We start from the raw sequence: 25246 nt of genomic DNA on the forward strand, positions 1-25246 counted from the left end.
GCTGAGATCCGGCCACTGCACTCCAGCCTGGGCGACAGAGCAAAATAAAGCATTATCAGTAGGTTTTTATTTTTTAAGTCAAGCAGAAAAATAACCAAGAAGGAATAATTCTAATTCTTGAATTCTTGCTCATGCTACTCCACTTGCCTGAAGTTCTCTAATTCTATCCATCTGCAAGAATTACAACGTTTTATCAAGAAGTCTTCCAGGATGAAGAGTGAATAAATTATCTTGCAACCCACCCATATTTTGGCAAGGGTTATGGGTTGAAATTCTAATCCATGGTACTTGAGAATGTAACCTTATTTGGAAACAGAGTCTTTTAAAGAGCTAATCAGGAAATAAATTTAACAAAAGAAATACAAAATCTACTGTTATGGGCTAAGGAAGTTATGTCCCTGCCAAAATTTTTTGTTGAAGTCCTAACCACCAGTACCTCAGAATGTGACTTCACTTTGAGATAGGGTCTTCAGAGAGGTAATTAAGTTAAAACAAAGCCATTAGGGCCCTAATCCAACATGGTTAGTGTCCTCATAATAAGGGGACATTCGGAAAGATGCAGCAGGAAGACAATGTGAAGACACAGGAAAAAGGCAGCCCTGTGAATGGAGTGATGTACTTAATACAAGCCAAGAAAGAAAATTTCCAGCAAAGTGTAAAGGGTATTCCCCGCTAGAGCTACCAGAGGATGGTCCTGCTGACAACTCGGTAGACCTCTAGAACTGTGAGAGGGTAAATTTCTATTGTTTTAAGCCACCCAGGTTTTGCTACATTAATACAACAGCCCTAGAAAATTAAGTCTCCATTTTGTTTCTTTATAAAGTTCAGTTGGCAATTTCACTATGATACAATGAAACAAAAAAACTAAACTCCTTTCAGGCCAGAACTATCACTTTCCCAGAAACATAACCGATTTTTAAATTGCTCATTTTCTACTCTTCATATGTATTACTTTTCAACATTCACAACTCTAAAGTAACACCGTATTTGAGAAGTCAACCAAAAGGAAATAAAAGTCCGGAATTTAAAACTTTTAATCTACTAGATCAGTAATTTGAAATCTGGTGGTCCGGCCGGGCGCGGTGGCTCAAGCCTGTAATCCCAGCACTCTGGGAGGCCGAGGCGGGCGGATCACGAGGTCAGGAGATCGAGACCATCCTGGCTAACATGGTGAAACCCCGTCTCTACTAAAAAAAATACAAAAAACTAGCCGGGCGAGGTGGCGGGCGCCTGTAGTCCCAGCTATTCGGGAGGCTGAGGCAGGAGAATAGCGTAAACCCGGGAGGCGGAGCTTGCAGTGAGCTGAGATCCGGCCACTGCACTCCAGCCCGGGCGACAGAGCGAGACTCCGTCTCAAAAAAAAAAAAAAAAAAAAAATCTGGTGGTCCAAGAACCCAACAAGCACAATCTCAAACACTATAGGTATTCGTATTTGTCAAGCAGAACAAGGGATCAAGAATTTCACAAGTTTTCCAGTCAGGGAATTAAATTATGTACTACCTCACAAGTTAGCATGCTCACTCTAAACAAGCCTAAGCAGTATCCCAAGTCAGTAAGCAAATAAGCCTTAATAAGGATAGGCATGTGAATATTGCTTCCTTGGTTAAAAACAAAACAAAACAGAACACCCCCTAAACAACAACAACAACAAAAAACAAAAAAAAGGAACACCCTCTAGTCTTGAACTCCCATAGACGAGAAAAAAAACCCCAAAAAACTCAAGGAGCAAACACTGCATTCACACCATCATTTTGACACTCTCCAACAGCCCCCACAAAAAAACTCAAACAAAATACCTCACTAATTCTGAAGGAGCTGAAAAAGCATAACATAGAACTGATAAACATTATGACTATTTTTAAATGGAAGTGTTTAAAGATAATAAAAACTCTAACAGTATAAAACATGCAAATTAACTAGCAGGATATTTCCAAAAATGAAGATAGCAGTTAAAGTGATAAAACTGCTGGAAACTGGCTGGGCGCGGTGGCTCAAGCCTGTAATCCCAGCACTCTGGGAGGCCGAGACGGGCGGATCACGAAGTCAGGAGATGGAGACCATCCTGGCTAACACGGTGAAACCCCGTCTCTACTAAAAATATACAAAAAACTAGCCGGGCGAGGTGGCGGGCACCTGTAGTCCCAGCTACTCGGGAGGCTGAGGCAGGAGAATGGCATAAACCCGGGAGGCGGAGCTTGCAGTGAGCTGAGATCCGGCCACTGCACTCCAGCCTGGGCGACAGAGCAAGACTCCGTCTCAAAAAAACAAACAAACAAAAAAAAAACAACTGCTGGAAACTGAAAGAACATTTTTCCACTTAGGTTTGGGGAACCAGAGTCAGAGGGACGTTGAGGGTATTTCTACATTCAACTCCTGGTTAGTTTCTACTCAATGACTGTCATGAGTAAATACAAGCTGTTTCAAGTGGTACTTTTTAAAATTTGATTTGACAGGAAAAAATGTCGTAAGAGCATATGTCTCTAAGCAAATGTCTAAGCACATCAAGGCATGAGGCCCTATAATAAGTTATATCCACAGTGACATATAACCACCTTTCCTCATGCTTGCTATGAAAGGCTTTTTAAACCCAGATTATCGACTCCTTCCCTAATTCATAGGTACTCCTTCAGTCTTCCTACAATAGTGACCATTTATCTACTGCAATAACAAGTTTCACACAACTTTATTCCACAAAGCTTCACATACTATGAAGAGCTGTGAAGTGTTGAGATGATTTACTTGAAAAGTACTGAAGTTCTTCCATATTTAATGAAAGAAGACTGAAAGTTATCTCTGACACTCAAATTATGCTCTAAGTAGGGAAAAAAGGAAGCGGTCATTTAGAAATTACAAACATATGAGTCAGAAGGATGTAACTTAGGTCCACCAATGTCTCAAAAGTAAATGTTTGAGAACTGCCATACTTGAAGATGGGGATGCAGGATTTACAATACTTAAGAAGCAAAAATTGTTAGGATTTTTTGTCAGACCACTCTCTAAATTTTACTGAGTTGAAAGAAGAAATTCCAAGTAACAAGAGGAACTACAACAATAATGCAAGAGAATACTAGAAAGCAAATGCCAAGTGGAAGTGGCTGAGAGGGCAGTGGGAAGTCATTCCCAAGCAACTACTGACGAGCGCTGCCAGTGAAGGGCATAAGTTAATAACTTTCATGTATCCATCACATATTATATATATTATATACATCATATATAATATATACATCGATACTTCTTTAAACAAGCAAGTACTTTTATATTCTGTGTGAAAGCCAAGGGGGAGGGGCAACTTTTTTCTTCAACTATGGTTCATGCCCCACATTATTATCTATTTTAAGGCCATCTCTACAGTGGTAAGGAGTGAAAGAATGACAGGAGAGGGAATCCTTTAAAATAGGGAAAGCTCTGGATTCTCAAAAGATTTAAAGATTCACCAACATAACTCTTCCTTAAAAAGACCCAATCCCCGCGTTCCTCAAACTCAACTTCCCAGGTAAGAATGTTCACAGCATGTTATCCCACTCTAACCAGAACTTATAGCTTTGTATTGCAGGTTTCCACTTTGACACTCAAAAGTGGAGTCAAGGCCGGGCACGGTAGCTCACGCCTGTAATCCCAGCACTTTGGGAAGCCGAGGTGGGCAGATCACCTGAGGTCCCAGATAGAGATCATCCTGTCCAAAATGGTGAAACCCCGTCTCTACTAAAATAAATACAAAAAATTAGCCGGGAGTGGTGGAGCGCCTGTAGTCCCAGCTACTTGGGAGACTGCGGCAGAGGAATCGCTTGAACCCGGGAGGCGGAGGTTGCAGTGAGCCGAGATCGCGCCACTGCACTCCAGCCTGGCGACAGGGCAAGACTCCGGCTCAAAAAAAAAAAAAAAAAAAAAGTGGAGTCAATTAACACTGCTTCTCCAACTTCATTTACATACAGATCACCTGGAGATCTTGTTAAAATACAGATTCTGCTTCAGTAGGTCTGGCGTGAGGTTTCCAGGTAAAGCCAATGCTGCTGGTCCTGAGAATCCAGGGACCATACTTTGAATAGTAAGAGACTAGTAGGAGACTCACTCTCAACATTCATTTTCTAAACTCTGGTGTTATCAGAATCTCCCGTGGGGTCTTGTTAAATTTAACTACTTGCAGTTCTGGGGTGAGCTGAACATCTATAATAAATATCCACAAGCGATTCTGATACATACCAAAGATTAAAAGCTGCAACCTAACACACGAATAGAGTATGGGGGGGCGGGTCCACTTAAACAAAAATAAATGTACTGTCTGCCATTTATGACGTTTTTCACTACGTGGCAGTAAAGCATTTTGAAGAATGGGTACCTTTTCCCAATGAGGACATGGTATTTTACAGGATGGGGACTTTCTGTTATGCCAATCCAGTAGCTACCTGCTACAGGTAAGTTAACTCATCTGTGGAGCTCCAAAGACCAAGATAAGATAACACTCTTGACATAGCTACCTGTCAGCTCATAAGGAAGCGAACACACAGCTGGTACGAATGACCTTCCTTTTCTGTCTCCAAGTTAATGGCTGGCACCAAAGGTCTATTCCTCTTCCCTACTGGGCTGAAGAAACCAGAGTACTGAATTACCCACTAGGATCCTGGAAGAGAAGTTCAACGGTTATCTTCAGTTTTCCCTGGAATCTGTAAATGAGCTTCCAGGTTTACTGAAGTCTACTTTGTTGCCTTGAATTTAACCCAATCCCATATGTGATAATTATTTTAGCATATTTGATGATAAAGATTTTAGGGGTGTCGCCCAGGAACATCCTTCATTTCTATTTCTGATGCTGAAATCACCAGTCTCCTAGGAATTCATGTACTATTTGTCCCTAGCTAGAAAATAAAATGCATCAGACGATTACATGCTTTTTCACTTATGATCAAAAGGAAACAATATCAGCCACCTGAGGCACAGCAAAACAAATTTAGGTAGTATTTAACAAGTGTACAATTATTTCAAAAGCAAAGCTTACAACTAAATACCTGTTTTTACAAGTCAAACACTAAGGAGTCAGTACAAAACTGGCTGCAAACACAAATCAAAGGTGCTATAACATTATTTTAAAGAGAGAAAGAAACGGGGGGAAAAAAGCAGCTCTCTCCTTACCAAAGTGTAATTTGTTACTATGAAATTTCTGGACAGTCTTCGAAGACTAAGCCTGTGAAGCGGAGGAAAATACTCCTTTTAAGTAGTTTGCGACTGTAGGCTACTTCTACCGAATCAAAGAGCTACACTTATTTCAAATCACAGGATTGGAGCCAAACTGTGGTCTATCAATTCAGGATGCCAACTTTTTAGTGTATTAACAACAACATGAAGACAAAGAAAAATATGATGGGTCTGAGTGGCTAGGGGTATAGACTGTAAAAGACTTATGGAATACGAAAAAAAAAATCTTAGACTGGCCAGACCATAAAAATACCAGAGGTGCCCACAGTCAGCCTTCAAGTATGCACCGCTGGCTATGCTTCAGTGCCGTGCTAAAAGCGTGAACGAGATGAGTACTAGAAGGCGAGAAGAAGAGCAGAAGAGTCTTACACTCCTTTTCACTCTGGCCTATATTGGGCAGTCGTAAACTCGGCACCCGGTTAAACCGACAGCTGCTTCATGCCCAGGTCTCTAACCTCCCTCGAGACATTCCAAACCTAGGAGAGGCGGCGAGGAAGAGGGACCAGAAGTTCTGGAAACCCTTGGAATCTTCAGTTTGCGCGAATCCTACCAGTCAGGAAGCAGAGGTATGGTTCTTGAAAGCTCAATGCCTGACTTTTCCCCCTTTTAGAAGCCGAAGACGCGGAAAAGCCACAGAAGCGAGGCGAACGCTCAGCCGGGTCAGCCAGCTCTCCGGGTCTCCCGCGCGGAGGCATGGCCGCCAGAGCCCTCTGCCCTCCCCGCCCTCTGGGGGCCCCAGGCCCCGCCGAGCGCGGGAAGCGAGGGACCTCGGCGTCCAGTGCCTACGGCCTCTGTCCTGCCAAAAACAAACGGCGAGGTATTTGCGCCCCGGACACCCTCACCTCTGACCCCGCTCGGCGCACCTCCAGTTCGGGCTGGCAGGGACCCACTCCCTCCCATCCGGCGGGACGGGGCCCCGCACGCTGCGCCTCGCGGGGGCTGCCCACCCGCAGCGGAGCCAGGCGACAACAGAGCGCGGCGCACCGAGCCCTGGGACATGTGCGTCCAGAGGAGCCCAGCTGTTCCGGCCCCCGGCTTCGCGAGGGGCGCGGCGGGCGCGCCTCACCTGCTTGCCCCGGTAAAAGAGGCGCTGGCATTCTGGCCGCACGTCGAACAGCGCCCACACCCGCTCGCGCAGCTCCTCAATCGTGGCTTTGCGAGACACGTCCTCAATGGTGCACGTTTTGGAGCCATCAATGGTGCGAACCTGGATCCACATCTTGGCGCCTAGAGAGGAGCCGGTCCCCTTTGTCTCCCCCTGCGCTCGGGGCGCCGCGCCCCGCCCGGCCCGCGCCGCTTCCCCTGCGGCTCGGGCCCTCCGCGGCAAGCGGGCGAGCGCGCGCACTGGACCTACCGGACGCCGGGCCCGACAGGCGGCGGCGACTCTCAGCCCGCGCGACCGACCAACCGACTTGAGAAGAGACGACCGGAACCACTCTGAGGCGCTGCCGCAGACACCGCCTCAAAAAGAGGAAGAGGCCATGTCTGCGCCGCGCAGAGTGTTTACTTATAGAGCTGGAGCTCCCACATGGAGGTCACGGCGCCAAGCCGGATCTCGCGATATCCACGCCGGGCTCCGCCTTAAAGAGGAAGCGGCCCGAGAGACGGTTACAGACCCGAGGGAACGAAAATGGGCAGGCGCGGAGAGGGCGGGACGGAGGGGCGGGGCTACCAAAAGCCGTTACTTCCCCCACCGCTTGCACCTGGCCCCTGGGCACGCCCTCTGGCCTTTGGGTTTCGGGCGGTTGCGCGGCTACCCACATTGGTTGCCGTTTTGAGGACTCGTTTCAGGGCTGAGGGGACGGGCGCCTCTTCAGGCTTAGCGAATAGGGGTCTTTGGTTTCAAAAACACACCAAAAATAAGAAACCCTGGCGTGCTCTTGTATAATCGTGGAAAGGGGGCGCGGGCGGGTGCGGCCTAAACTTCTGAGAAAGAACTGAAGGAAACGTGCGCGCTCCACCGCGCTCAACAGGAAAGCTCCCGCCACGCGGCCATGCAAGTCGGGTCGCCCGGGAAAGGCCCCAGGGGCCCTCCTGCTTCGCGAACACGTTTCCTGCCTGGCCGCAATGCTGCTTTCGCGCGGAAACCCACGTCCGAGGGTTTCCCGTCGCCTGGCGGAGGCGGCAGCCCCAGGCCCATCCTCAGGCCGCGGGTCCCGCTGGGATCGCCCTCTCTGACCTGCAGCGCTCCCAGCCGACCCTCCGGCCTTGGAGGAGCCGGGGCTGCTGCCAGAAAGGCCGCTCTCTAGCTCGGGATATTTCCGTTCGTAGACCTTCCGCGTTAGGGGTGCCTTTGGCCTAAGGGATTGCGGGTTTGCGGAAAACAGTTTTAAATAATGCAGAGCTACGCGCCTCCGAAGAAAGAACTCCAAAGACCCTACTAGGATTAAACTCTCAGAAGTAGGCCCAACGCCGCGCTACCTAACAGGGCTTTCCCCCGCCCCCTTCTTAATCCTTCCCTGCTACAGCTGGGGAGTTGGGGTAGGGGTGAGTGGGTTTATTTTAAATGAAAATACGTCTTCGCAAGAAGGGAGACAGGATATAAAAGAAAACAAAACAAGACAACTTGGACTTCATATTTTCCAAAATTGGTAACTTGAATATTCCTATCGGTGCTAATTATTCCCGTAAAGATAAGAGTATCTTTTTTTTGGGTAATAAACTAATAAACAGCTAAAATAATTACAAGCACAGACAAGACCAGTAGTATATCATGAAAAAGAAGAGAAAGGCCGGGCGCAGTGACTCAGGCCTGTAATCTCAGCATTTTGGGAGGCCGAGGTGGGCGGATCACTTGAGGTCAGGAGTTCCAGACCAGCCTGGCCAACATGGGGAAACCCCATCTCTACTAAAAAAATTTGAAAACTATCTGGGCATGGTGGCAGGTGCCTGTAGTCTCAGCTACTCGTGAGGGTGAGGCAGGAGAATTGCTTGAACCTGGAGGCGGAGGCTGCAGTGAGCCAAGATCACGCCACTGCACTCCACCCTGGGCGATAGAGTGAGCCTCCATCTCAAGAAGAGAGAGAGAGAGAAAAAAAAAAAAAAGATGGCCCAACACAGGAGAGAGAGAAAAATTAACTGCACATACATATTTTGGGTTTCTGCCCCTGTGAAAATTTCAGTTACTAGAACCTCTAAATATAATTCACATGTCTGGCCCTATTTTAATTAAAACAAATATCGAGTATTTATTACATATGTAAATGAGAGATTTAGGTTGGTGCAAAAGTAATTCCAGTTTTGCCATTATTTTCGATGGCAAAAACCGCAATTACATTTGCACAAACCAAATCTACCTAAAGCACACTACGTATCCCAGTAAGGCAAAACCATTTACTATTATAAGGTTATTCTGTGGCCTCGTGGAGTAACGTTGTTTTGTTTTTTTTTTTTTAGTTACCTCTCACAAAACAAATTACAATCTAGTTGAGATAAGATTTAACAAAAATAAAATATTAAAGAATAGTTTAGTACCAAATACTGATGTTGGCACAAACTATGATTAGAGATGAGAGAAGGGGAACTAGAATGATTAAGAAAAGGGGAAGTAGAATGATCTGGAAGCTTAAAGATAACTGTACAACTTGACATGAGTTATGTGATACATAGTAGTAGGAGGCAGCATTTAAATGTTCAGTTCATGGATTGAGATAGACCGGAATTGTAATCCCAGTTTTACTGCTTGCTTAAAATGTGATCTTGTACAAATTACATCCTCAGTTTCCTCAATGTAAAATGGTGCTTGAAATAACCTCATGAATGTAAAGTGGTTTGCATACTATCCCTTAGTAGTACACAATAAATTATTTTAGTGCTGTTGTTATAGAAAAGATTTAGATAAACAGAGTATACCCAAAGAGGAAAGAGTGCTTAAACAAAGACAAAAGGTATGCATTTTCACAGGTCTGAAAAGACTGCAAATCAGAGAATGGTTGACTAAATAGAGAAGGGCAGCGTGTGAAAATTAGCATTCAAAGCAGAAGATTTTTGTGTTCCCCAGGGAAAAATTAAGATTTTTAAGGAGTAGATGGATGTAATTAAATATGCATTTGAAATAATAGCAAAAGGAATCTGGACAGATGCCTTAGGAAAAAAGTAAGGAAGAGGGAGATGAGGGGGAGAATTTACTGTCAGAAAGTTTAGGGAGGAGGCAATTGTGTCAGTTTTGGTGAAATTAGTGGCGGTAAGTAGGAGAGGAGAGGATGTATTCTAGAGTATTCTAGAAAATTGAGCATATAAAACTTGTGGGATTGTGGATATAAAAGATGAGGAAAATGGAATGTTGAGAACAGTTCCCAAGTTTCTAGCTTAGGAGATTTAAATTGATGGCTTGGTCAGATGGTGATGCTCTGAACTTGAAGAGGAGGCAAGTTGGGAAAATACAATGAGTTCCAAATGGGCTGTGTTGCGTTTGAAATGCACCCGAAATATAGCATCTGTCTAGCTGGAGATGTCTAACTGACCACTGGAAACAGAAGTTTCAAGTATTAAAGAGAGAGAGGAAAGTTCTTAAAGAGGGACTTTTTAAGACCTCCTGTACACACTCTTATGAGATTTATCTATCTTAATGTGATGGGGCTTTAATGGAGAACTGGGGCGGGGTGTGGATAAGACTACTGTCTCAAAATTAGGCATCTACTGAGACTGTATAGGATTTGTGTATAGATCCCAAACGATCTATGTTGTTTAGGACAGAGTTTAGAGATGTAAGACTCAAAAATGGTATATGTGTCCTGCGCACCAAATGAATTACATCTGGAAACATAAATTTACATATGCAGTAGGCAACTTAGGGTAAACACAAATAATTGCAAGTAATGATTCTATATATAACAAAATACACCCTTCCTGTGTTTCTCCACGTAGTGCTATGTACTGTTTTCTCTCTTTGCCTACAATACTGTTGTTGTGTTCTTAGGCATCTGCTCAGTTGTAAAGACAAAATAGTTCTCTGACAAAAACCACAATATTAGACAGTTGGTTTTTTGATTGTTTGTTTGTTTGTTTTTGAGATGGATTCTCACTCTGTTGCCCAGGCTGGAGTGCAGTGGTGCAACCTTGGCTCACTGCAACCTACGCCTCCCAGGTTCAAGCGATTCTTGTGACTCAGCATTCCAATTAGCTGGATTGGAAGAACACACCATCACGCCCAGCAAATTTTTGTATTTTTAGTAGAGATGGGGTTGCAACATGTTGGCCAGGCTGGTTTCGAACTCCTGGCCTCCAAGGATCCACTTGGCTCAGCCTCCCAGAGTGTTGGGATTACAGGAATGAGCCACTGTGCTCAGCCAAGACAGTTTTGGCATATCATGCCTTACTACCAAGTGTGTAGCTGAAACCATTTGGATATGAACAGGGAAAAATAAAGAGAAATTATTTACATGGATGAAAAGCAAATACTAAAGTTTGTACCATCACTCATGATCCAATATTTGTTCAAGTCAAGAGGCGAAACAGAAAAAGGTTGATTGTAGAACAAATTCCAGAATCTTATACTTCAGAATGTCTTGTTTTTTAACTACTGTTTCAAAGCCAGTAACTTATTTTTTAAAAGTGAATTACAACCTATCCTCTGAAGCTATGATTAATACCTTTTCATCTGCCCTTTTATGTTAGATGTCTTCCTTTTTCTCCTCCAGGGCCACTCTCTACCTGTTTGCAGTCCTAGAGTCCAAGAGCAGGAAGAATATAGAGGCAGTACCCCAAGCTTCCAACTGAGGTTGACCAATGGGGAGGGAGCACAGACAAAACCTGCAGGATGCGAAGAGAATGATATCAGGATATTCCCGTGACTCTCTCCCTGAAAGACCAAGTCAGACTGTCTCTTACCTTTACATGATGTCACTTGTCCTCTTCAGGTGACCTGCTCCAAATGACTCACTCTTCCATGTTCTGGTAACCTGTCTTTCCCTCCCCTGTTGCTTTGGGTTTAGGGGTTGTAACATATTTGCAGTCACTAGTCCTAGATGCATGCATATTCTTTCCATTCCCTATATCTTGTTCCATACTCTTATCATTGGTCCCATTGGGGCGGGGAAACCATTAAATTCTCTTAACTGGAGGATTTTGATTATAATCTCTAATGCTATTTTAGAAAGGACTACATGTTACAAGAAATGCACTAGAATTTCCATTGGCTAAAAAGCACTTCATATGGTTGCTCATTACTTAAATTAGTCATATTTTAAAAGGTGTGCTCTTTCTTTTTAATACAATCATGTATTTTTACTATGAAAATCTACTTTAGACCTCATTCTGGTCTAAACTTCTCTTTAAGAAATGGTGAAATGATTTGCACGAGGACATGTAACCAATGAAAGAGTGTTATTGTTTAAACCCCTAGTCTCCTTCCTCGCTGGCCAGTGTTCTTTAGCTTTTAGTTGACCCTCTTGTTTCTCTGGAGGCTTCCCCTTGAACTTTGTCCAAAGAACTTTGAACTTTGTCCAAAGAATAACTTATTTTCTGCAGTGAGTGACCCTGGTTCTTTGGACAATCTGATAGCTCAGGTAGGAGTGGGGACCTGGGATTCTCACTAAAGACTTGCAGTGTATCCCCATTTTCAATCTTATGCCTTCCTCTGCCTTCTGCAATTTGTCCTTCCTATTGCCGAACGTTTCTGAGCGTCTTTGAATCAATTAGCTCATTTCTTACACCGACGACAGTGTTTAACAAAATTTATGAGGGCTGGGCACCAGTGGCTTACACCTGTAATCCCAGCACTTTGGGAGACCAAGGTGGGAGGACCACTTAAGGTCAGGAGTTTAAGACCAGCCTGGCTAACATGGTGAATTCCCATCTCCACTAAAAATACAAAAATTAGCCAGGCGTGGTGGTGCATGCCTGTAATCCCAGCTACTTGTGCCTGTAATCCCAGCTGAGGCAGGTCAATTACTTGAACCCAGGAAGCAGAGATTGCAGTGACCTGAGATCGTGCCACTGCACTGCAGCCTGAGCAACAGAGCAAGACTGTCTCAAACAAACAAACAAACAAACAAAAAATTATTAGACTGATCCTGTACTAACCCCCAGCAGACCAGACCAAACCAGCATGGAGTCACCTGTGCTAACTGCTACGTAATAAAACTGAACTTTGAAAGGGGCTAGTTTTCAAATAAATAAATAAATAAACCAGGAAATTCATAGCAACACAGCCACCAGAGGGGCCCCAGTTTACCTGAGCCTGCATGATAAGAAAGTTCACTCTAGACCACGTATGGTGGCTCACGTCTGTAATCTCAGCACTTTGGGAGGCCAAGGCAAGTGGATCACCTGAGGCCAGGAGTTCAAGAGCAGCCTGGCCAACATGGTGAAACCCTGTCTCCACTAAAAATACAAAAATTAGCTGGATGTGGTGGCACACGCCTGTTGTCCCAGCTACTTGGGAGGCAAGAGAATTGCTTGAACCCAGGAGCTAGAGGTTGCAGCTAGCCGAACTCGTGCCACTGCACTCTAGCCTGGGCAACAGAGCCAGACTCTGTCTCAAAAAAAATAAATAAATAAATAAAAATTCACTCCGTTTTAACCCTATGAGGAAAGGAACTTTGAAATGGTCAATCTGCTTTCTGCTTTCTTCAGCCCTTTGCCTATAAAGCCAACCCCTCTGCTCAGCTTGGCAGAACACCCATTCTATTTTACAGAATGAGATGTTACTCAATTCCAGAATCACAAAAGAAAGACAATTAGATCTTTAAATTTGTTGTAATTTTGTGTTTTGACATCAGTTAGGGTTCAACATCCTAATCATAGGGTTAACTTAAGGTTCAACTTCTGGGTAGGCTATCACATGCAACTTACTTTGCAAAAAAATTGTAGAGATTTATAATAAAAGTACTTTACTATCTCTCACAGTTTCTTTGTTGCGGGAATTCAGAAATGGCTCAGTTTAAAAGCCTGAATCTGGCTTAAGGTCTCTCATGCCAGTACCATCAGATGGGGGCAGAACTGGAAGAACAAGGACAGGATAGTTAGGAATTAGCTAGGTCTCTCTCTCTCTCTTTGTCCCTCCTACCCCCCGCCCCATCTTTCTCTGTCTCTCCTCTGTCCTCTCTCCTCTCTCTCTCCCTTTCTTTAAGAAGTCTCAGGATCTCTCCATGTGATCTCTCTCTGTGGGCTAGTTTGGACAGTCTCACAGAATTGCCACCTCAGGGGCAGTCAGACTGCTTACATGGTGGTTGAAGACGTCAAAGAAGGGAGAGAATTCCAGTGAGCAAAGTGCAAGTTGTATGACTTTGTGTATGGCTTAGCTTTGAAAGTCACATAGTGTCATTTCTTTTTTTTTGTTTTGTTTTTGTTTTTGTTTTTGTTGTTGTTCGTCTGTTTTGAGACAGGGTCTCACTCTGACTGGCTGGCTGGAGTGCATGGCGTGATCTCAGCTCAATGCAACCTCCGCCTCCTTAATTCTTGAATACACAGTAGATCATCTTTAGTCCAATAAACATTAGGTTGAAACTAATGACTGTTGCTTTTTGGTTTTGTTTGGTTGGTTGTTTTGTTTAGTTTGAGATATGATTTCGCTATGTGGCCCTGGTGATCCTCCTGCCTCAGCCTCCCAATTAACTGAGACTACAAGTGCACACATCACACCCAGCTAATTTTTAAAATTTTTATTAGAGATGAGTTCTCACCATGTTGCCCAGGCTGGTCTCCATTTCCTGAGCTCAAGCAGTCCTTCTGCCTCAGTCTCCCAAAGTGTTGGGATTACAAGCATGAGCCACTGTGCCCAGCTGACTATTGCTTTTGGCAAACTTAATGAGTCCATCTTGCTCCCAATTGCACTGTCATTTTAAGCAGTACTTTCACTTTTTCTATTTTCTACTAAGTGGTATAAGATAATATACACAAAATGCAACAAATTATGTAAGTAATTATCCAAACAAATCCCATCATAATACAATAAAATGATGATATTAATAAAGCTAAACTGTCAGGCAGGCAAGGATTTCAGGGCTTCGACAAAAATGCATTTATAAAAAGGTGGGCAGAATTTTCCTTGCTCTTGTTGATACTCAAATGCTTTCTCAAACTCCTGACCTCAAGTTTTTTTGTTTTTGTTTTTTTTTGAGATGGAGTCTTGCTATTTCACCTAGGCTGCTGGAGTGCAGTGGCACAGTCTCGCCTCACTGCAACCTCTGCCTCCCAGGTTCAAGCGATTCTCCTGCCTCAGCGTCCCAAGTAGCTGGGACTACAGGTGTGTGCCACTGCTTCCGGGTAATTTTTGTATTTTTAGTAGAGACAGGGTTTCTCCGTGTTGGCCAGGCTGGTCTCAAACTCCTGACCTCAAGTGATTCACCTGCCTCGGCCTCCCAAAGTGCTGGGATTACATGCGTGAGCCACCAAACCCATCCTTAAATGCTTTCCTTTATAAATTGCAATACAATTTATAACCCGTCAAACTTGTCTCCATGCACATCTCAGGATCTTCTGGCAGAGTATTTCTCACCTGAGATAATCTGTCAGTGCACCATGTGGGTCTAGCCTAGACTTATTCACACAGTGACTGGATAAGGTTCTAAGAGAGCCAGTGGAAGCCTACAAGGCCTCTTGAGGTCCAAGGCTGGAATTGGCACAGGATCACCTCAACAGATTTTATTGGCTAAAGCAAGTTACAAGGCCAGCCTAGATTCAAGGAGAGGGAAAATTGATTCTTCCTCTTGATAGGAGGAGCTGCAAAGTCTCAATGCAAAGGAGTGTGTATATTGGGAGGGGAATAATTACGGTCACCTTATGTATTTATTTATTTTTTGAGACAGTCTTGCTCTGTCGTCTAGGCTGGAGTATAATGGCGTGATCTCAGCTTACTGCAGCCTCCTCCTCCTGGGTTCAAGTGATTCTCCTGCCTCAGCCTCCTGAGTAGCTGGTATTACAGGAATGCGCCACCACACTTGGCTAATTTTGCATTTCTTTTTTTTTTTTTCTTTTTTCTGAGATAGTGTCTTGCTCTCTCGCCCAGGTTGGGGTTCAGTGGCGCCATCTTGGTTCACTGCAAGCTCCGCCTCCCGGGTTCACGCCAATCTCCTGCCTCAGCCTCCCGAGTAGCTGGGACTACAGACAGGTGCCCGCCACCACGCCTGTCTAATTTTTTGTATTTTTAGTAGAGATGAGGTTTCACCGTGTTAGCCAGGATGGTCTCAATCTCCTGACCTCATGATCTGCCCGCCTTGGCCTCCCAAAGTGCTGGGATTACAGGTGTGAGCCACTGTGCCCATCCTGGTCATCTTTATAATTAATCTAAAACACCATCTCTTCCTAACCCTAATTATAATAGATTCATAGGTTACCCACTGATAACCTTTTATAGCTTTGGTAACATCTTGTCCTCTATTTTTCATAATCTTTCAATCCCTCAGTCTACCACAGATTATTGTTGTATGTTTCACACAATTGCTGGCTCAGGCTGAATTTTCTTTTTGGCCGATACTGATGACCAGTTAATGCTGATAAACTCTGATCTACCTCAACCTTTGTGACTCAGTATAATTTTTTCTAAGCCTAGCTAAGGGAAAACTATATACTTTCTTGAGTGACTCCTCAGAATATGTCATAGTGAAAGACATTAGGGATTATTGTTTTGACTGTTTAAAATTAATGGTAATTGCTATGAATAGCAATTCATAAAAATTGCTTTTAAAAAAATCACAATACAGTTGATCCTTGAACAACACAGGTTTGAACTGTATTGATTCACTTATGTGCAGATTTCCTTTTCAATATAACACAGATAAAAAGTACAGTATTGAAGGGACTCAAAATGCACTTATATGGAGGACTGACTTCAAATATGCACAGGGCCTATAGTGGGATTTGAGCATGTGCAGATTTTGGTATACATGGGAGACCTGGAACCAATACCCTGTAAACCCAGGGATGACTGTCTTTAGTTTCTTAAAATGTGTCACAAATAAGTACAATTTTAATAATATGGGTGAACAACAACCTAATTAAAAATAGGCTCAGTGGGAGACGGGCAGAGAAAAAATAGGCACAGGCCCTTCACAGAAGAGGACATCTAAATGGCCTCCACACCTATGAAAAGATCCTAAATATCACTATCAAGGAAATGTATGTCCCGCTAGAAAGTACTAATGATTAGAAGGCTGATAATATTGAGTGTTAGCAAGGATATAGAGCATCTGGGATTTTCATATATTGCTGGTGGAGTGTGAGTTGATTAAACCAAGTTGGAAACCTGCTGGGTAGTTTCTATATACCTATTCTAGGAGCAGTTATACTCGTAGTTATACATGCAATAGAAATTAGTGCATATGTCTGATAAAATAGGTATAAGAATGTTTGTAATAGATTTAGTTGTAATAGGCCCAAATTGAAAACCACCTAAATGTCTACAAATATGAGAATGGATGAGCAAATTATGGTATGTTTACATAATGGAATACTACATAGCAATGAAAAAGAATGAACTACTGATACACACCACAACATGAATTACTCTCTAAATCATTACACTGAGTAAAAAATGCACATTCTGTATGATTAACTTCATGTAAAGTTCAAAAATATGCAAAATTAATTCATAGTGTTAGAAGTAAAAGCTTTGGGGAGTGGAGAAATTGGTGGTATTAACTGGGAAAGGTGCAAAGGAACCTTCTAGGTGATCATAATATTCTATATTATGACCTGGGTAGTGACCACAGGGTGGTTTATATATATAAACATTTATTGCACTATACACCTATGATTTGTTTGCTTTAATGTATGTACATTAAATGTTTATGCGTGCCTATATTCACATAATTATATAGATGTTCTTGTTAGAAAAATGGGACTTTTTATTTTTATCTATTGATGGTATAAATGAAAGCATAAATTCTATCCCTGGCCTCAAGATTGACCTGTATTGAGATATTAAAAAGGAAAAGATTTCTTCCCCCTCTTTCACAGTTTAATTAGGGTGAAAACCAGCATAATAATTTGATGTGGAGGCTGGGGGCAGTGGCTCACGCCTGTAATCCCAGCACTTCAGGAGGCTGAGGCAGGTGGATTACTGAGGTCAGGAGTTCAAGACCAGCCTGGCCAACATGGAGAAACCCGTCTCTACTAAAAATACAAAAATTACCTGGGAGTGGTGGCACACACCTGTAGTCCCAGCTATTTGGGAGGCTGAGGTGGGAGAATGGCTTGAACCTGGGAGACAGAGGTTGCAGTGAGCCGAAATCATGCCTCTGCACTCCAGCCTGGGGATAGAGCGAGACTAGGTCTCAAAAATAAACAACAACAAAAAAAAGTTAATGTGACCAAAGGTAAAGAAAAACTAACTTTATAATCTTCTATAGGTTCTGTAGCTAAGGATATTGATGAGAGATTGATTAGTTCTGATTTTTGAAAGGTATGGTGCTGTGCATACTTGCACACACAGGCATGTATGTATGTATACATTCACATATGTGTGCTGTGTATATGCACACATATATGGGTAGATCTGAATGTGTGAATACGTGTGCTATGTGTGCATGTGTGATGCATGTGCATGCATGCACGTGTGTTTTCCACCAAATTTACACAGGAGTAAGGAGGCATAGCTTCACTCTAAACTAACAAATATTTTATGAAAGTGTTCATACTTTGAGTCTCCCAAAATCAAACAATTCTGCTGAAGCTTCTGTGTACTATCTTTCTAAACACAATGAAAATTTAGGGAAATGTTTAGCTTCAGATGAATTGCCCTAGGGTGTGGTAGGGCACAAGGCACAGAGTCTAGGACAAGTACATCACTCCTGTGTTAGGGAATAGGATAGTCCTAAAGTGGCAAAGTGTAGAATCTCACTGAGAAGGGTAAAGAAGAAGCTCTCTGTGCAGAGTGAACTTTGAAACAACGTGGGAGCAAGTCTACAAACTGTGGTGCTCACCCTAGGAGACTCATATGAAAGGCTAATTTCCTTTGGACCCATAGCACCAGTTCTGTCTTTTCTTTAATTTTTTTTTCTCAGTTGTGCTTTTTTTTTTTTTCCCCCCCCAAGACAGACTCTTGCTATGTTGCCTAGGCCACTTTTGAACTCCTGGGCTCAAGCCAGGAATTTAGCCTTGGCCTCCAGCCTCAGCCTCCCCAGTAGCTGGAATTATAGGCACAAGCCACCATACCTAGTTCTATGCTTTTCTTACACTGTAATTCACTCTAGCTTTTTCCCAATTCTTCAGAAAACTGTTAGCCATTCTTCAGCCTCATGTTAGTCCTGTTATGGGTGCAGTGGACAGGTAATTAAGAGACAGGCTGTAAACAGCAGAGCAACCTGACCTGCTTCACCTCTCTCCCAAAACCAATATAACTGGAACCACATGATTCAGAGAGGGAAGGTGGTGATTCTAAAATTTACAAGGTACCCCAGGAGTGAAATAAGCTGAACTCCATTGCAAAGAAGTGGTTAGGAGCTATGTGAACACAGACTGCTGCAGCATCGACAAATGCAGGACTGGATGGAGATGAACCCCTTGAGGTGAGACAAGGGTAGGGAAAGTAGAGGAGAATGAGCTTGACTTACAATGTGGTTTAGGTTCTTCAATGAAGGGTCTAAAGGGGCATGTGAAAGAGAAGATAGAAAAGAATGAGACCTACTGGAGTGTGTGTGTGTGTGTGTGTGTGTGTGTGTGTGTGTATTGAAAATATCTGATGTGTGTAATTTTTAAAAGCCAAAATAAAGAGCCAGAATGCATTTTCATTTAGCTTTCTGAAATTGAGATGGGCAGGGATAAACTGAAGCAAGATACAACTTTTTTTAAAAGAGGGGATTATACCTAACATATATTCCTTGAGGATTTCAATTATTCTGAAATTCATAGAGCAATGGAAGAAAAGTCATTGGTTAGGAAATGAATGTGGTTGAAATTGGCACATATCATCAATAACTTTATACAAAAATCAGCAAATATGCTAAATGAATTTTAATTATGAAAAGGTCAAAAGACAGAGTGAATGTAATTGAGGCAGTGAATGTGCAGTTGTCAGATTTTGTATTCAAGAACTTCAGATAAACGACTTTCACTACAACTATGAAAATATCGATAAACAATTTTTTATGTCCCATTGTTTTTTTCATTGTTTTTTGTTTTGGACAGGGTCTTGCTGTGTCACCCAGGCTGGAGTGCAGTGATGCAATCACAGCTAACTGCAGCCTTGACTGCTCAGGCTCAAGCGATTCTCCTACCTCAGCCTCCTGAGAAGCTGCAACTACAGGTGTGCACCATCATGTCCAGCTAATTTTTTTTATTTTTAGTAGAGATGAGGTCTTGCTATGTTGCCCAAGCTGGTCTTGAACTCCTGGGCACAAGCAATCCTCCTGCCTTGGCCTCCCAAAGTGCTGGTATTACAGGTGTGAGCCACCGCACCTGACGGTTCTGTAGTTTTAGAAAGCAAGTAGATGTAGAATAGAGACTCCTGACTGTCTCCATCAAAGAAGAAAGTCTCGTCAGGCCAATATCAGATATAATAGCAGTGCATAGAGGAAATAGAATTCCTCTAGTTTCCTTGTATCTTTTCTGGATCAGTTCCAGTCCATAGTGACTAGGATGATAGCTCTGAAGAGGGCTCAGTTCGGGAGCAGTCAACTCAATCATGGTGTCATCATTAAAGCATCCAGATCCATGGTCATTCTACTCTCTATTGTGTATAAACCCGTTTATTATAGTCTTCAGTTAGTTACTTTATATTGTAGCACTTGTAAGAAGTTCGTTCGTTCTTTCTCTTTCTCTCTTTCTTTCTTTCTTTCTTTCTTTCTTTCTTTCTCTCTCTCTCTCTCTCTCTCTTCTTTCATCTTTTCCTTCCTCCCTTCCTCTCTCCCTTCTTCCCTTCCCTCCCTCCCTTCCTTTCTTTTTTTTTTTTTGAGATAGAGTCTCACTCTGTCATCTAGACTGGAATGCAGTGGCATGATCTCAGCTCACTGGAGTCTCCACCTCCTGGGTTCAAGCAATCCTCCCACCTCAGCCTCTTGAGTAGCTAGGACTACAGGCAACTGCCACCATGCCTGGATAATTTTTGTATTTTTAGCAGAGATGGGGTTTTGCCATGTTGGCCCGGCTGGTCTTAAACTCCTGACCTCAGGTGATCCACCCCTCTCAGCCTCCCAAAGTGCTGGGATTACAGGTGTGAGCCACCGTGTCCAGCTGGAAGTGTTTCTTTCTATTCTCATTGGCAGGCGTTTATCTATGGCTTTAAAATATTGGTGATTTAAATGCTTCAGACATTGTATTGGCTTGCTAGGGTTGCCACAACCAAATACCACAAACTGGGTAGCTTAACAGCAGAAATTTATTTTCTCATAGTTCTGGAGGTTGAATATCTGTAAATATCTTCAAGATCAAGGTGTCAGCAGGTTGGTTGTCTCCTGAGGCCTCTCTCCTTGGCTTGCAGATGGCTGCTTGCTTTCTGTGTCCTCACACAGCCTTTTCTCTGTGTGTGTGCATCCTCAGTGTCTCTCCCTCTTCTTCTAACAACACAAGTCAAGTTGGACTAGGGCCACAACCTTATGTCCTCGCTTAGTCTTGTTACCTCATTAAAGACCCTCTCTCCAAATATAGTCACATTGAGGATTAGGACTTCAACATAATGAATTTGGGTTTGGGGGCACAATTCAGTCCACAATTGATGTCTAACTCCATTTCAGGACTGCCTGGCTTCATTCTTAAAGGCTTTCTTCAGTCTTGGAGACTCTCCTGAACTTCCCTATTTTTCTCCTTTATTTCCTACCCACAAACAGGGATCTAATGTTTGTCCATGAAGTAGGCAGCTAGAAAAGCCAATGAAGTAATGCTATACTCATAAACTTGAAATTCTCTCATTAACCACCTTCCTTTTAGGATTACAACTTACTCCCAATTATAAAGAACAAAATGCCTTAAATAAAGGATGAATTACTATTAGAAAAACCCCTGGAACAAATTTAGGGATTTAAAAATTACTTCAGCCAGATAGATCTTCAGATGGCTAAAAATGGAATAAATTGTAGCCAAATGTTGAATATTGAGCTTAGAAAATGCGGTCAACTTATCTAAACTAGAAATAAGATCATTGGCAAATAACAACAACTGAATAGGAAGCTGACGCTGTGAGAAAGAATACTGATCTTTTTACTTTACAAGTTAAAAAACAAATCTAGATGTGATTATTTTCAAAGCTCCTTTTTTTAGTGGTTCATATTAAATCCTAAATTAGTAAAAAATTTTGCTTTTTGGAAGGCCAAAGCGGGAGGATCACTTGAGCCCAGGAGTTCAAGACCAGTCCTGGCACCATAGTGAGACTGCCCTCTTCTTTACAAAAATTTTTTTAAAATTAGCTGGACATGCTGGCACATGCCTGTAGTCCCACCTACTTGAGAGTCTGAGGTCGTGATTGCTTGAGCCTGGGAGTTCAAGACTGTAGTGAACAGTTGTCATGCCACTGCAGCCCAGCCTGAGTGACAGAGTGAGACCTTGTCTCAAAAAAAAAAAAAAAAAAAAAAAGAGATTTTGCTTTCTAAAAAGCTAGGTAGTTAAGATTAAATCTTTTCCTTGAAAAAACAAAGGACCCAATAATTCAAATGAATACATTCTAAAAGTATGCAGTGAGAAAACAAATATGTAGTGCACACAAAACTCAAAGACAAAGAGTATGCTGAGATAAATTGTTTTGAAATGAAACGTGATTGTTGTTCTGACTTGGCTTTCCTGCTTTATAAATAAACACAGTATAGAGACAAGAGAAGAGGCCTGTGTCTGTTCACGCTGCAGATCTGAAGTGCTTCCTGTGTGCTGGCAAGTTTTGGTGTGCTTGCTCTCTGATAATTCTTCCTCTTTTTAAAAAGTCCAAAGCCGTCATCAGAGTTTCAAATATGATATTATGATCACTTAAAGTTATAGATATAGAAGGCATTCTTAATTTTTAATTTTCAACATTCAAGTCAGAAAAATTTACAATCCGTCCTTTTCCCCAGCAACTATAACCACAGAGTTTATCTACTGTAAATATCTTAATTTTCTTTGAAAATCCAGGTAACATATCTTTATTGCTTTTGCTCTATAATGTGTTCTGAGAGAAAATAAATCTTTATATACATGTATGCCTCACCTTAATATTCTCCAGAACAAAGAATATTTCTCCCCTTTTCCCCCTGTCCACCTCTTTCTCCCCTCTGCACCCTTTCTCAGACATTTTTCTATGTGTATATAACGTTCACTTAACACTTAACAGAATAACCTGAACATTTCCTTCTCATTATATGTAAACCTCTTTTAATATTTTTGATGGTTCTGCATAATATTCCATTATAATACACCTCAATTGATAGACATTTTAGGAAGCTTTTAGAGTTTTGCTACTATAATCAATGCCAACGTGAACACACACACACACACACACGTATATTTATGAACATAAATGATTATTTTCTTAGACTAAATTCCTAGATGTACATGTTTTTTTATTTTGCTTTTTGAAACAAGTCTTACTTTGTTGCCCAGACTGGAATGCAATGGTGTGATCTCAGCTCACTGCAACCTCTGCCTCCCAGGCTCAAGTGATTCTCCTGCCTCAGCCTCCCAAGTAGCTGGGATTACAGACGCCTGCTACCATGCCCAGCTAATTTTTGTATTGTTAGTAGAGACTGGGGTTCACCATGTTGGCCAGGCTGGTCTTGAACTCCTGCCCTCAAACGATCCACCTGCCTCAGCCTCCCAAAGTGCCAGGATTACAGGTGTGAGCCACCATGCCCAGCCTAGATGTACATATAATTATTGAATTAAAGAACATGAATATTTTGACACAAAGAATAGAAGCTCACTTAACCAAAGAGACAGAAGCTGGTAAATGGTCTGTTAATAAAAAGAACTGGTTAAATAGAGAAATATAATATTTTGTAAATATATATATATAACATTCTATTTTAACTTAAAAATACGTTAAAATGTAAATGTACAGTGGCTCATCCTTATAATCTCAACACTTTGGGAGGCTGAGGTGGGAGACTAGCTTGAGCCCAGGAGTTCAAGACCAGTCTGAGCAACATAGTGAAACTCAGTCTTTACTACATAAATAAATAAATAAATAAATAAATAAATAAAATTAGCCTGGCATAGTGGCATGCACCTGTAGACCCAGCTACCTAGGAGGCTAAGATGGGAGGATCTCTTGATTTTGGGAGGTCGAGGCTGCAGTGAGCAATGGTTGAGCCACTCCCTGGGTGACAGAGCAAGACCCTCTTTTTCTCTCACTCTCTCTTTCTGTACACACACACACACACACACACACACACGCACATTCACTCACTAAAATTAGATGAAATAAAAAATAGTGTTTAATTTTTGTGGGGACATAGTAGGTGTATATATTTATGGGGTACCTGAGATATTTTGATACAGGCATACAATGCATAATAATCACATCAGGGTAAATGGGGTATCCATCACCTCAAGCATTAATCCTTTCTCTGTGTTACAAACAATCCAATTGTACACTTTAGTTGTTGTTGTTGTTGTTGCTTTGTTTTGTTTTGAGATGAAATCTCACTCTGTCTTCCAGGCTGGAAGGCAATGGCATGATCTTGGCTCACTGCAACCTCTGCTTCCTGGGTTTGGGCAATTTTTGTGCCTCAGCCTCCCGAGTAGCTGGGATTACAGGTGTGTACCACCATGCTCAGCTAATTTTTGTATTTTTAGTAGTGATAGGGTTTCACCTTATTGGCCAGGCTGGTCTCAAATTCCTAACCTCAAGTGATCTGCCTGCCCCAGCCTCCCAAACTGCTGGGATTACAGGTGTTCACCACTGTGTCTGGCCACTTTAGTTATTTTTAAATGATCGACAAATTATTGTTGACTGTAGTCATCCTGTTGTGCTATCAAATACTTGATCTTATTCATTCTATCAAACTATGTTGTTATACCCATTAACCAATCCCCTCTTCTCCCGGCCACTACCCTTCCCAGCCTCTGGTAACCATCATCCTATTCTCTATGTCCGTGTGTTCAATTGTCTTAGTTTTTAGCTCCCACAAATAAGTGATAACATGCAAAGTTTGTCTTTCTGTGGTTGGTTTATTTCACTTAAAATAATGACCTCCAGCTCCATCCATGTTGTTGCAAATGGCAGGATCTTGTTCTTTTCTATGGCTGAATTGAATAGTACTCCTTTATGTATATGTAGCACATTTCCTTTATCCATTCATATGTTGATGGACACTTAGATTGCTTCCAAATCTTAGCTATTGTGAATAGTGCTTCAAGAAACGTGAAGACAATGCAGACATTTGTTCCATATACTAATCTTCTTTCTTTTAAGTATATACCTAGAAGTGGAATTGCTGGATCATATGGTAGCTCTATTTTTAGTTTTATGAGGAATCTCCAATCTGTTCTTCATAGTGGTTTTACTAATTCACATCCCCACCAACAGTGTACAAAGGTTCCCTATTTTCCACATCCTTGCCAGCCTTTGTTATTTCCTGTCTTGGGGGATAAAAGCCATTTTAATGGGTGAGATGATATCTCATTGTAGTTTTGAATTACATTTCTCTGAGGAACAATGATGCTGAGCACCTTTTCATATACTGATTTTCCATTTGTATGTCTTCTTTTGAGGAATGTCTATTCAGGTCTTTTGCCCATTTTAATTGGATTATTAGATTTTTACCTACAGAGTTGTTTGAGCTCCTTTGGTATTCTGGTTATTAATCCTTTGTCAGATGGATAGTTTGTAAATATTTTCTCCCATTCTGTGGGTTGTCTTTTCACTTTGTTGATTGTTTCCTTGCAGTGCAGAAGCTTTTTAACTTGATGTGATCCTATTTGTCCATTTTTGCTTTGGTTGCCTATGCTTGTGGGATATTACTGAAGAAATCTTTGCTCACTCCAGTGTCCTGTAGAGTTTCTCCAATATTTTGTTTTAGTAGTTTTATAGTTTGAGGTCTTAGATTTATGTCTTTAATCCAGTTTTATTTGACTTTTTGTATATGATGTGAGATAGGAGTCTAGTTTCATGCTTTTGCATATGAGTATCTAGTTTTCCCAGCACCATTTATTGAAGAGACTGTCATTTCCCCGATGTATGTTCTTGGAATCTTCATCAAAAATGAGTTTACTG

The 25246-nt window shown here is 42.1% G+C and overlaps 1 protein-coding gene and 1 long non-coding RNA gene across 4 annotated transcripts in view; one reads left to right on the top strand and one right to left on the bottom strand.

The window, feature by feature from the left end:
• The window catches only part of UHRF2 (ubiquitin like with PHD and ring finger domains 2), a 97155-nt gene extending 90554 nt beyond the window's left edge, over positions 1–6601 (bottom strand). Inside the window, exons 1-2 of one of the 3 annotated variants that reach the window (XM_050761699.1) lie at positions 6545–6601; positions 6257–6417 (exon numbers count right to left, since the gene is read on the bottom strand). In XM_050761699.1, the coding sequence (XP_050617656.1) occupies positions 6257–6409 (153 nt within the window). In that variant the 5' untranslated portion in view covers positions 6410–6417; positions 6545–6601. Of the gene's footprint in view, positions 1–6256 lie in introns of all 3 variants that reach the window. The other 2 variants (XM_050761700.1, XM_050761701.1) reach the window with 2 other exon arrangements.
• A 458-nt stretch (positions 6602–7059) lies between these two features.
• Positions 7060–25246, top strand: part of LOC126937883 (uncharacterized) — a 46070-nt gene continuing 27883 nt past the window's right edge. The window contains exons 1-3 of the long non-coding RNA XR_007719886.1: positions 7060–7781; positions 10830–11048; positions 19258–19375. This is a non-coding gene — a long non-coding RNA (uncharacterized LOC126937883). The remainder of the gene's footprint in view (positions 7782–10829; positions 11049–19257; positions 19376–25246) is intronic.

The sequence above is a fragment of the Macaca thibetana genome, chromosome 15 (assembly GCF_024542745.1).
Source record: "Macaca thibetana thibetana isolate TM-01 chromosome 15, ASM2454274v1, whole genome shotgun sequence".
NCBI lineage: Eukaryota > Metazoa > Chordata > Mammalia > Primates > Cercopithecidae > Macaca > Macaca thibetana.